This window comes from Piliocolobus tephrosceles, chromosome 11, assembly GCF_002776525.5.
Source record: "Piliocolobus tephrosceles isolate RC106 chromosome 11, ASM277652v3, whole genome shotgun sequence".
In the NCBI taxonomy this organism is placed as follows: Eukaryota; Metazoa; Chordata; class Mammalia; order Primates; family Cercopithecidae; genus Piliocolobus; species Piliocolobus tephrosceles.
This window is the reverse complement of record NC_045444.1, coordinates 98,101,452-98,114,038: the sequence shown is the minus strand read 5'-3', so window position 1 is coordinate 98,114,038 and position 12,587 is coordinate 98,101,452. Positions and strand designations below refer to the sequence as shown.

At 38.3% G+C, this 12,587-nt stretch overlaps 1 protein-coding gene across 4 annotated transcripts in view; it reads left to right on the top strand.

Moving 5' to 3' along the window:
• The window catches only part of ERBB4 (erb-b2 receptor tyrosine kinase 4), a 1,165,464-nt gene that overhangs the window by 805,803 nt on the left and 347,074 nt on the right, over positions 1 to 12,587 (top strand). For all 4 annotated transcript variants that reach the window (XM_023220194.1, XM_023220218.1, XM_023220201.1 and 1 more), the window contains exons 6-7: positions 680 to 798; positions 3,783 to 3,924. In XM_023220194.1, the coding sequence (XP_023075962.1) occupies positions 680 to 798; positions 3,783 to 3,924 (261 nt within the window). The remainder of the gene's footprint in view (positions 1 to 679; positions 799 to 3,782; positions 3,925 to 12,587) is intronic.

Genomic DNA, 12,587 nt, shown 5'->3' with positions numbered 1-12,587 from the left:
TTCCTTCCTTCCTTCCTTCCTTCCTTCCTTCCTTCCTTCCTTCCTTCTTCTTTCTTTCCTCATGTAAAATATTATGTGAATTAACTAAACATTTATGTATCCCTTTCTGCATTGACTACTAAAAGTCTTAGACCCATTTCTGGGGCCACCTTCTGTTAGGACCTTACTATACACATTGTATGAACTGACTTCACCTTTCCTAGCCTGCCAAATGTCTCACTTAGTTATATCAATGTTCCTTTATTTTTAATTTTAGAGACAGAGACCTACTGTGCTGCCCAACCTGGAGTGCAGTGACTATTCACAGTGCAGTCATAACCCACTGCATCCTTGAACACTGGCCTCAAGCAATCTTCCTGCTCATCCTCTCAAGTAGTTGGGATTATGGGCACACTCCACTGTGCCTGGCTTCAAATTGGATTCTTTCTTGTTAAATGGTATAATCATCATAAGGCATTGTAATTATTTGCTGAAACAAGAAAGAATATAAAAATGAAATAATTATATATTAATTTTGGAGATTTTTGTATAACAATTTTGATCTAGTTGCAAACCTCATTCATTAAATGTTTGTTGAACTGAGTCAAAGATAGGATGAGAAATTGTCACTCCAGAACTCAGCTTATGAGTTTCTCTTGGTGGCAGACTTTGATCATGGTCCTATCTCTGTCTTCTGCAGTGACAAGGACGGTGTGTGCAGAACAATGTGACGGCAGATGCTACGGGCCTTACGTCAGTGACTGCTGCCATCGAGAATGTGCTGGAGGCTGCTCAGGACCTAAGGACACAGACTGCTTTGTATGTCTTCAGTTTCTCTCTTTTATTATCCTGCTCTCCTTTTGAATCTTTGTTTTGTTACAGTAAGATCAACTTTAGCCACTTTAGTATTAAGAAAAATGCTCTGCCCTCCTCGAAGTCATTCCCTCACTAGGTTGGCTATTGATTAACTAGAATTGTTCTCTTCTGCTAAATGAATTGTATCTTTCTGAGATTCATTGGAGAACATATTGAGATATCTTTCTATAATCTAATAGCATCCTTTCCCAGTAATGCAGTGATTACCTGTTTATGTGGCTGCATCATTGAGTTCTGTGAGTGGGAGCAATTGCATTTTATTTCTTGAATATAAATTTCAAGATTATAGAAGATATATTTATGAGTTTCAGTATTTTCTAGTTTATATTTTTAAAGGTAATATTATTTTAAAAGTTTAAGATTTACAAATAGTTTGTTAGGACAGTTTTTAATTATATATATATATATATATATATTTTTTTTTTTTTTTTGGGGGGGGGGATGGAGTCTTGCTCTGTCGCCCAGGCTGGAGTGCAGTGGCACGATCTCGGCTCACTGCAAGCTCCGCCTCCCGGGTTCACCCCATTCTCCTGGCTCAGCCTCCTGAGTAGCTGGGACTACAGGCGCCCGCCACCACGCCCGGCTTATTTTTTGTATTTTTAGTAGAGACGGGGTTTCACCGTGGTCTCGATCTCCTGACCTTGTGATCCGCCCGCCTTGGCCTCCCAAAGTGCTGGGATTACAGGCTTGACCACCGCGCCCGGCCTTTAATTATATTTTGATATAATATTCTTGACACAGTACTCTTTGTCTCTGACATACATTTCAGCAATTCTGAGTTGTATTTAACTCAATTTCATATATCCAGAACACCAGCTTAATTTTAAAGCTAAAAATCATAAAAACACACAAATGTTTATATAGTTGAAAATGAACACAGAAATTTTTTTCTCTCAAATATCCAGCAAACAAACATATGTAGTAGAATTGAGCTTTTTTAAAAAAATACAAAAAACTAGCCGGGCAAGGTTGCGGGCGCCTGTAGTCCCAGCTACTCCGGAGGCTTAGGCAAGAGAATGGCGGGAACCCAGGAGGCAGAGCTTGCAGTGAGCCGAGACCCGGCCACTGCACTCCAGCCTGGGCGACAGAGCCAGACTCCGTCTCAAAAAAAAAGAAAGACACTTAATTCCAGCAATGAGCAAACTATATATTAAAACTCTTATGATGTAGACAGTAATTTCTTAATTTTCTTAATATCATAAGGAATATAATCTTCTACACTCATCCTATAGTGAAACAAAAATATGTATTGCAGAAGTGGATAGGGAGGAAGAAGAAAAGGAAATAAAAAGGTTACAAATTTAAAGAAGATACTCAGCAGGTCTTGAACTGAGAACATTCCTCTGTCTTTCATCAGACATAGGATGGAAGCTTGATTCTGAAGACATTGAACACTGCAGGTGGTTCATTAACAATTCCAAAACAATAACAACAAATAAACAGCAATAGCAAAAACTCTCACTTAGAAGTTTTGCACTGCAATTTTTTTCATGGTTCCATTATCATGATAAGCACAGTGCTGAGTGAACTTCAAATTATCATTTCATTACTTTTATGGAACGGTCCAGTGATTCCACTTTGGCTTTTGGTACAGAATGTTCAAGAATGCCAGACTAAGGCCTTGGTATAAGTTATATTGTTGTGTATGCTGTTGCAAAGCTAAATTTGTTTTATTCCTCTGGCTTATATTCCTTTGTTCCCAAGCAATCTGTGTACAACATTGCATAAAATATGTTAGTAAAGCAATTATAAGGACACATGAAGTTTTATAGCCATAAATTAAAACTTACTGAGTTTTCTAGATTGGTTTTTAATAGATTCTTCCTAGAATGTGTCATCTTAGTGAATAATGTATCATCAGTAAGTCTTGTTCTGATTATGCATCTAGTAGACCATCATCAGGGGATTGTCATGTTTATGATAAAGTGCTTGCTAAAACAATAATTGATGAAGCAAATGTTTTGAGGAAACAGAATAAATTAATGCTTATTAATAACCATATGTACTATTTATGATTAAATGTAAATCATAGCTTGAGTTCATATTAGCTTGCTTTCCAAGGCCTAAATTATCCCTAAAAAGGCTTAATTTCTCAATTAAAAGAATTGGCTCATCCACAATTTTGTTAATCATATATTTATATGTACTTCTATCTATATTCTGTTTTTATATCAAATACCCACCTCTCAGGTGATAAAATGGTTTTTAATTCTTCCCAAATGAATTTGCAAATATTAATAAATTATTAATATAAATATATGAGTCAGCAGAAATGAACTGTCTTCTACATGGTGGCTTTTACTAAATGGAGTGGCATTAGGAAAAAAGCCATACTAGAAATGACATCATGTTATTTAATTACAGGTTGACTATAGCTAATTACCTCTTTACATTTTGGCATTATATGCACTGTATTTGTATTTGTCTAGTCACCAACCAGAGCCTTTTCTTTAAGTCCAATATAAATCAGCATCACAATATTTTCTTAAAGGACAATGGTGATAATTGCACTTTACATGTCACTTGGGACATAGAACTCTTTAAAATACCAGCTCAAGTGAACATCTGGCCTGTAGAATTACGGATTTGGTTGTCAGTGCTATACTTTAAGACTAAATACAAATGCTTTGAATAAGTGTGAACTGAAATAATTTTTCACTATTAGCTAACTTTAAACCAATTCTCAATTTAGAAATTACTGGATACATGCTAAGCACTTTAAGCTTCAGTAGCCATAAATGGCCTATTTACTGACACTGGAAAAAAGACTTTTATGAAATTTTAGAAACACACATGACTCTTAAATTATCAAATTTTGTAGTATTTGTGGAATTATAGAAAACAACCTTCTCATGTTTTGGCAGTGTTTCATTAACAAGTATTATGAAGTTTATTTGTAAATGAAAGTAATATTTGCTGTGTTGCAGGCCTGCATGAATTTCAATGACAGTGGAGCGTGTGTTACTCAGTGTCCCCAAACCTTTGTCTACAATCCAACCACTTTTCAACTGGAGCACAATTTCAATGCAAAGTACACATATGGAGCATTCTGTGTCAAGAAATGTCCACGTAAGTAACAGAATAAGAATAACCAAATTAATTGAGTCATTATTTTAAATCAAAGGAATTTTAGGTAAGTTTAGTTTAATTTGAAATTTGTAAGAATATTATAAGTACTTTGGGCATAGGTACTATTGTCCCCATTTTATAAATAAAGAAATTAACCCAAAATTTAAAGTTATTGGTGTAAAGTTTCATAGCAAAGGAATGACATGTTTGAGGTTATAAAACTCTTACTGTGGCAGGGTGCAGTGACTCACACCCATAATCCCAGCACTTTGGGAGGCTGAGGCAGGTGAGTCACCTGAGGTCAGGAGTTCAAGACCAGCCTGACCAATACAATGAAACCCTGTCTCTACTAAAAATACAAAAATTAACCAAGCATGGTGGTGGGTGCCTGTAGTTCCAGCTACTCCGGAGGCTGAGACAGGAGAATTATTTGAACCTAGGAGGTGGAGGTTGCAGTGAGCTGAGACGGTGCCACTGCACTCCAGCCTAGGTGACAAAGCGAGACTTCATCTCAAAAACAAATAAACAAAAAAATAAACAAACAAACAAAACTTCTTACCGTTTTTACTATACCACAATATTTTTGCCTATCATACTGTTTCTCCAAAAAACTAATTAGTTAAGTGGCAGCAAGCTGTGTATTGAATAGGATCCGCTTCTAATAACAATGGATTTTTACCTAAAATTATTTCTGAGTCCTTATTTGTAACTAGAATACTTAGAAGCATTTTATTTTTAATATCAAGTTAACCTTAAACAAAACGTATATATATATGCATATATATATATATATATGTTTAATAGCAAATTAGCCTTAAGCAAAACACACACACGCATATATATAAAGGGTATGTTAAAGGATCTTAAACAAATTGATAACATCCTGAGGATTCAAAATGACAGACTTAACTTTCATCAGATGTTCAGGATAATATATTGACATTTACTTGAGTCTTTTTTTTCTTTTTTTTTTTTTTTTTTTTTTTTTGCTTTGAGTAACCAATGGGACATTTCCTATTGGAAAGGCTGAAAAAAATCACTATGTATGTCCATATACTCATTTAAAAGAATTCTTTATAGTCTGTGCTATACATACAATGTGACTTACTTCACTTTGTGTATGTGATACAGTAGAAGTACCAGCTGAGCATTCATAATACAAAAATTCAAAATCTGAAATGCTCCAAACTTTGAAACTTTTAGAGTGCTGCCATGATGTCACAAATGGAAAATTTCACACCTGACCTCATGCGATGGGTCACAGTCAAAATGCACACAACACAGTTTATTTAGTGTTCCCAAAGGGGAAACACACCCACCCACACACACACACACACACACAGAGAGCCCCTTTTAACTGTGGCACATCTTTTCCATGCATACCCAGATTTCCCCAGGGATACACACTCACAAAGGGTAATAAAATGGCATGTGTGCAGGCCAGACATACCAATGGCAGGTTTTCCAAAATGCCATTTTGTGGTGTTGAAATATTGTTGGAAATGTCAAAAAGGCCTGCAGCAGCTATCCCTCTGGGTAATAAGAGTGGTAAGAATAAGAGGAAACATTTATGCTTATCTATAGCACAGAAAGTCAAGCTTTTGGAGAAAAGGAAGAATAGTGTACATATGCAACATCACAGAGAAGAGAAGAGTACAGTGTTGGTATGAACACCGTATGTGATCTGAAGAAAAATAAGGATAAACTGTTCTATACTGAAAATGACTAATGGAAGTTAATGAAAAATAGAACAGCACTGAATAAAGCTAATGATGAAGATCTTGCTTGTGTACCGAAAGAGTGGATTTGTCAGCATGTAGATGAACATATGCCACATAATGGTATGCTGATCATGAAACAAGCAAAGATCTAGCACAGTGAACTGAAAGTTGAAGAGAACTGTAAATATTCAACAGGCTGGACACAGAAATTTAAGAAAAGACATGGCATTAAATCTTTAGAGATTCGTGGTGACAAAACATCTGCTGGTCACAAAGCAGTGGAGAAATTCATCATTGAGTCTGTCAAGGTCATCACTGATAAAAATCTGACACCAGGACAATTCTGTGATGCTGATGAAACATCACTCTTTTGGTATTATTCCTCCAGAAAGATATTGACCACAGTTCACTAGACAGTCTCTGCAGGAATGAAGGATGCCAAAGACAGAATAACTGTGCTGGAATGTGCTAATGCAGCAGGCACACATAAATGTAAACTTGCTGTGATAGGCAAAAACTTGCATCCTCACTGTTTCCAAGGAGTGAATTTCTTACCAATTATTATGCTACTAAAAAATGCATGGGTTATCAGGAACAGCTTTTCTTATTGGCTTCGCCCAAACATTCTATGCTAGTACCTCCTGCTCATTGCTGGGAAGCTGAACTGGATATTGACTGCAAGATTTTGTTTTTCCTTGACAACTGTTCTACTCATCCTGCAGCTGAAATTCTCATCAAAAATAATGTTTATGCCATGTACTTTCCCCTAAACGTGACTTCATTAATTCAGCCATGTAAACAGACTATCCTTAGAGCAATGAAGAGTAAATACAAAAACACTTTCTTTTTTTTTTTTATTTTTGAGATGGAATCTCACTCTGTCACCTAGGCTAGAATGCAGTAGTATGATCTCTCGGCTCACTGCAAGCTCCGCCTCCCAGGTTCAGGCGATTCTCCTGCCTCATCCTCCTGAGTAGCTGGGACTACAGGCGTGTGCCACCATGCCTGGCTAATTTTTTGTATTTTTAGTAGAGACTGGATCTCACTCTGTTAGCCAGGATGGTCTTGATCTCCTGATCTTGTGATTCGCCCACCTTGGCCTCCCAAAGTGCTGGGATTACAGACATGACCCACCCCATCTGGCCAAAAACACTTTCTTGAACAGCTTGCTAGCAGCAGTGAACAGTGGCCTGGGTGTGGGAAGGTTTTCAAAGGGAGCTTAGCATGAAGGATACTGTATATGCTGTTGTCAATGCTTGGAACACCGTAACTAAAACCACAGTTTTGCATGCCTGGTACAACCTCTGACCTATTACTATATTCAGGAAAAAGGAGGTTACTTGGAAAGATTCACTATATCAAGTGAGAAAAAAATATGCCCCCAGAGTTAGTCAGTAAGCTGGAAGAAGTGTTTATCACAGAAGTTTTTAACATTGATAAGTTATTCCTTCATTGACTGATGGTGAAATTGCAGAAGTCGCTCTGAATCAAAGCGATTGTGGTAATAGTGACAATGAAAATGTTTTTAACATTGCACAAAAAGTACCTACAGATGACATGATGAAAATGTGTTATGGGTTCGTTGAAGGACTAGAGCATGGTGCATTCATAACAGAACAAGAAATCATGGGAGTTTCTAAAATCAAAAAGAGACTTGTAAGACAAAATTCACTGTTAATGGGCAGATGCCCCTGGAGGAAACATTTTAAAAAGCCATCTGGTAGAAAGCCTCCTTACCCCTGTAGGACCCATTCCCTGATTTCTCAGCTGTTTCCGCTGTTTCTTTTTACCTAAGAAAAAATAGTGTATTGTAACTTTTGAATCAAAACACAGCATCATACGTGGACACTAAAAGCCTGCATTACTTGCTGTTGGTTCACAGCTGATACAGGTATTCTAGTGATTCTACTGTGATACCTAGTTATTCCGAACACATTATCTTTTCACTGTGTTAGTGATATATCATTTTTCTTCACTTTTGTGTATATATATATGTGAATAAGTGTAAGAATATGATTGCTTGTCAGTAGTATATAAATTTGGTGTTATGAATGACAAACAACCACAGATTGTCTATGTGGGTGACTGAGATAGTGGCGCCTTTGTTTCTGATGGTTCAATGTACACAAACTGTGTTTCACACCAAAAATTACTTAAAATATTGTATAAAATTACCTCAGGTCATGTGTATAAGATATATGGAATCATAAAAACTGAATATTGTTTTTAGACTTGGGGTTTATCTGCAAGGTATTTCATTATGTTTGTGCAAATATTACAAAATTCAAAACATTCTGAAATCTGAAACACATCTGGTCCCAAGCATTTTGAATAAAGTATACTCAATCTGTATAAGGAACATGGGATTAGAGTGGCTATGGATTGTGGCTTTGTTCCCTTATTAGTCATGTGATTTTTAAATAAAACCTTTAGTTCTCTATTTCCTCTTCATTAAGATGTTGGTTATAAAAATTATATCTTCTGGCCAGGAGAGGTGGCTTATGCCTGTAATCCCAGCACTTTGGAAGGCCGAGGCAGACAGATCATGTGAGGTCAGGAGTTTGAGACCAGCCTGGCGAACACAGTAAAATCCCATCTCCACTAAAAATACAAAAATTAGCTGGTCGTGGTGGCTCACACTTGTTAATCCCAGCTACTTGGGAGGCTGAGGTAGGAGAATGCTTGTACCCGGGAGGCAGAGGTTGCAGTGAGCCGAGATCATGCAATTGCACTCCAGCCTGGGCAAAAAGAGTGAAACTCTGTTTCTCTCTATATATATGTAAATATATATTTATATATATATATATATATATATATATATATATATATATAAACATATATATCTTCCCTCCTTTCTTTCCAGAGCCATTATAACAATCAAAGAGATAGGATATAAGGATGAGAAGAGTAGATTTTTTATTTTTTTGGAGACAGGTCTCGTTCTGTCACCCAGGCTGGAGTGGAATGGCACAATCTCCACTTACTCAACCTCCGTCTCCCAGGTTCAAGCGATTCCCCTGCCTCAGCCTCCTGAGTTGCTGGAATTACAGGCACTGCCACCATTCCCAGCTAATTTTTGTATTTTTAGTAGAGTCTGGGTTTCACCATGTTGACCAGGCTGTCTTGAACTCCTGATCTCAGGCAATCCACCTGCCTCGGTCTCACAAAGTTCTGGGATTGCAGGCATGAGCCACCGTGCCAGGCCAAAAGGGGTATATTATTTAAAAAGGCTTTGAAAACATAAGTCTAGTCATTGTTATGTAACATATTCATATCCATTAAAATAAAAATTGTACTTTGACTTCTTTATGTATATACATAAATATATATGTGTTTAATATGTCTCTTAATTAGCATTTTAAAGTCACAGACACACTAATGCCAAGACAGCAAAGATTTTGCATCTTAAATATTTTAATATTCACACCAGTCGTTTTCATCTAATAACCTCTTATGTAAAGTCACCCTATATGTCACCATTTACCATCCTTAGAAAACTGAGGGCTTGGCAGTATTGTAGGATGGGGCTAAATGATATTTTCCCTTTTCTTAGACATGTATTATATTACTACCTAATCTACTACCTTCAAATTAGGATGCCTTTCCCAAAGACAGTCAAAACTATGCTTTCTTGGAGTTTTTTTTTGGTGCTTTCCCTTTTATTCAAGTCCTTAGGTTGAAGCCCAAGGGTTGGGCGAGAGCAGAAGTACCAGGTAAATTTGAACTCAAGAATTCCCCTTTTCTTTACTACAGCCTTTATAGTGGTTCACCTGCAAGCTGTCAACTCCAAACTGTAGCAAGTGGCTAAACATGAAGACCTATTGTGTGAAATTACATGACTTGTTTACTTTAAATGTGGTAACTTGCAGTCTTCCTTTCTAAAATTAGTTTATGTATCTCAAACTATAGGCTAATTTAATGCACTTCAGTATTTGTCAATGAAAAAATTTGTATCTGTGATGGGCCTGGTTTACATGGCTTGGTTTGCCAAATCAAAGCTTTCTCGGGAAAACAAGGACATTAAGCTTCTAAATGCAGGCCTACATTCCTAATCCAGATTTCTGAAATTTAAAAACTCCAAACATACATTTTCTGAAACTCATTTGGCTGCAAAACTTGAATCTAACTGATATAAGACTAATTATACTACTTGCTCATTCCATTCGGCAGAAATGTGAAAGTGTTTCATTGTAGTGTATTTCCCAAGATGTATTAGTTGGTTCTTATGCTGCTATAAAGAAATACCTGGGGGATGCCCAAGATGGCCAAATAGGAACAGCTCCAGCCTCCAGTTCCCAGCCTGAGTGACACAGATGATTGGTGATTTCTGCATTTTCAACTGAGGTACCGGATTCGTCTCACTGGAGCATATCAGACAGTCGGTGCTGGTCAGTGGGTGCAGCCCAACCAGCGAGAGCTGAAGCAGGGCGAGGCATCGCCTCAACTGGGAAGTGCAAGGGGGAAGGGAATTCCTTTTCCTAGTCAAGGGAAACTGAGACACACAACACCTGGAAAATCGGGTAACTCCCACCCTAATACTGTGCTTTACCAAGGGTCTTAGCAAAGAGCACACCAGGAGATTATATCCCACACCTGGCCCAGAGGGTACCATGCCCACGGAGCCTCCCTCATTGCTAGCACAGCAGTCTGAGATCTAACTGCAAGGTGGCAGCAAGGCTGGGGGAGGGGCGCCCACCATTGCTGAGGCTTAAGTAGGTAAACAAAGCTGCCCGGAAGTTCGAATTGGGTGGAGCCCACCACAGCTCAATGAAGGCCTGCCTGCCTCTGTAGACTCCATCTCTGGGAACAGGGCATAGCTAAACAAAAAGCAGCAGAAACCTCTGCAGATGTAAATGTCCCTGTCTGACAGCTTTGAAGAGAGCAGTGGTTCTCCCAGCATGGAGGTTGAGATCTGAGAATGGACCGACTGCCTGCTCAAGTGGGTCCCTGACCCCTGAGTAGCCTAACTGGGAGACATCCCCCACTAGGTGCAGACTGACATCTCACACTTCACATAGCTGGGTACACCTCTGAGACGAAGCTTCCAGAGCAAGAATCAGACAGCAACACTCGCTGTTCAGCAATGTTATATCTTCTGCAACCTCTGCTGCTGATACCCAGGAAAACAGGGTCTGGAGTGGACCTCAAGCAAACTCCAACAGACCCGCAGCTGAGGGTCCTGACTGTTAGAAGGAAAACTAACAAACAGAAAGGACACCCACACCAAAACCACATCAGTATGTCACCAGCATCAAAAACCAAAGGCAGATAAAACCATAAAGATGGAGAAAAAGCAGTGCAGAAAAACTGGAAATTCAAAAGATCAGAGCAATCTCCCCCTCCAAAGGAATGCAGCTCATCGCCAGCAATGGAACAAAGCTGGACGGAGGATGACTTTCACAAGTTGAGAGAAGAAGGCTTCAGTCGATCAAACTTCTCAGAGCTAAAGGAGGAACTACATACCCAGCGCAAAGAAACTAAAAACCTTGAAAAAAGAATGGAAGAATGGATAACTAGAATAATCAATGCAGAGAATATCGTAAACGAACTGATAGAGATGAAAACGATGACACAAGAACTACTGACAAATGCACAAGCTTCAGTAACCGACTTGATCAACTGGAAGAAAGAGTATCAGTGATTGAAGATAAAATGAATGAAATGAAGCGAGAAGAGAAGTGTAGAATAAAAAAGAGTAAAAAGAAATGAACAAAACCTCCAAGAAATATGGGATTATGTGAAAAGACCACATCTACATCTGATTGATGTGCCTGAAAGTGATGGGGAAAATGGAACCAAACTGGAAAACACTCTGCAGGATATCATCCAGGAGAACTTCCCCAACCTATTAAGGCAGGCCAACATTCAAATTCAGGAAATACAGAGAATGCCACAAAGATACCCCTCGAGAGGAGCAACTCCAGAGAGAAAGATCGGGTTACCCACAAAGGGAAGCCCATCAGACTAACAGCAGATCTCTTGGCAGAAGCACTACAAGCCAGAAGAGCGTGGGGGCCAATATTCAACAGTCTTAAAGAAAAGAATTTTCACCTCAGAATTTCATATCCAGCCAAATCAAGTTTCATAAGTGAAGAAGACATAAAATCCTTTACAGACTAGCAAATGCTTAGAGATTTTGTCACCACCAGGACTGCCCTACAAGAGATCCTGAAGGAAGCACTAAACATGGAAAGGAAAACTAGTACCAGCCACTGCAAAAACATGCCAAATTGTAAAGACCATCAGTGCTAGGAAGAAACTGTACCAACTAATGAGCAAAATAACCAGCTAGTATCATAATGACAGGATCAAGTTCACACATAACAATATTAACCTTAAATGTAAGTGGACTAAAGAGTCCAATTAAAAGACACAGACTGTCAAATTGGATAAAGAGTCAAGACTCATCAGTTTGCTGTACTCAGGAGACCCATCTCACATGCAGAGACACACATAGGCTCAAAATAAAGGGATGGAGGAAGATCTACCAAGCAAATGCAAAACAAAAAAAAAGTAGGGGTTGCAATCCTAGTCTCTGATAACACAGACTTTAAACCATCAAAGATCAAAAGAGACAAAGAAGGCCATTACATAATGGTAAAGGGATCAATTCATCAGGAAGAGCTAACTATCCTAAATATATATGCACCTAATACAGGAGCACCCAGATTCATAAAGCAAGTCCTTAGAGACTTACAAAGAGATTTAGATTCCCATGCAATAATAATGGGAGACTTTAACACCCCACTGTCAACATTAGACAGATCAATGAGACAGAAAGTTAGCAAGGATATCCAGGAATTGAACTCATCTCTGCACCAATTAGACCCAACAGACATCTCCAGAACTCTCCACCCCAAATCAATAGAATATACCTTCTTCTCAGCACCACATCGCACTTATTCCAAAATTGACCACATAGTTGGAAGTAAAGCACTCCTC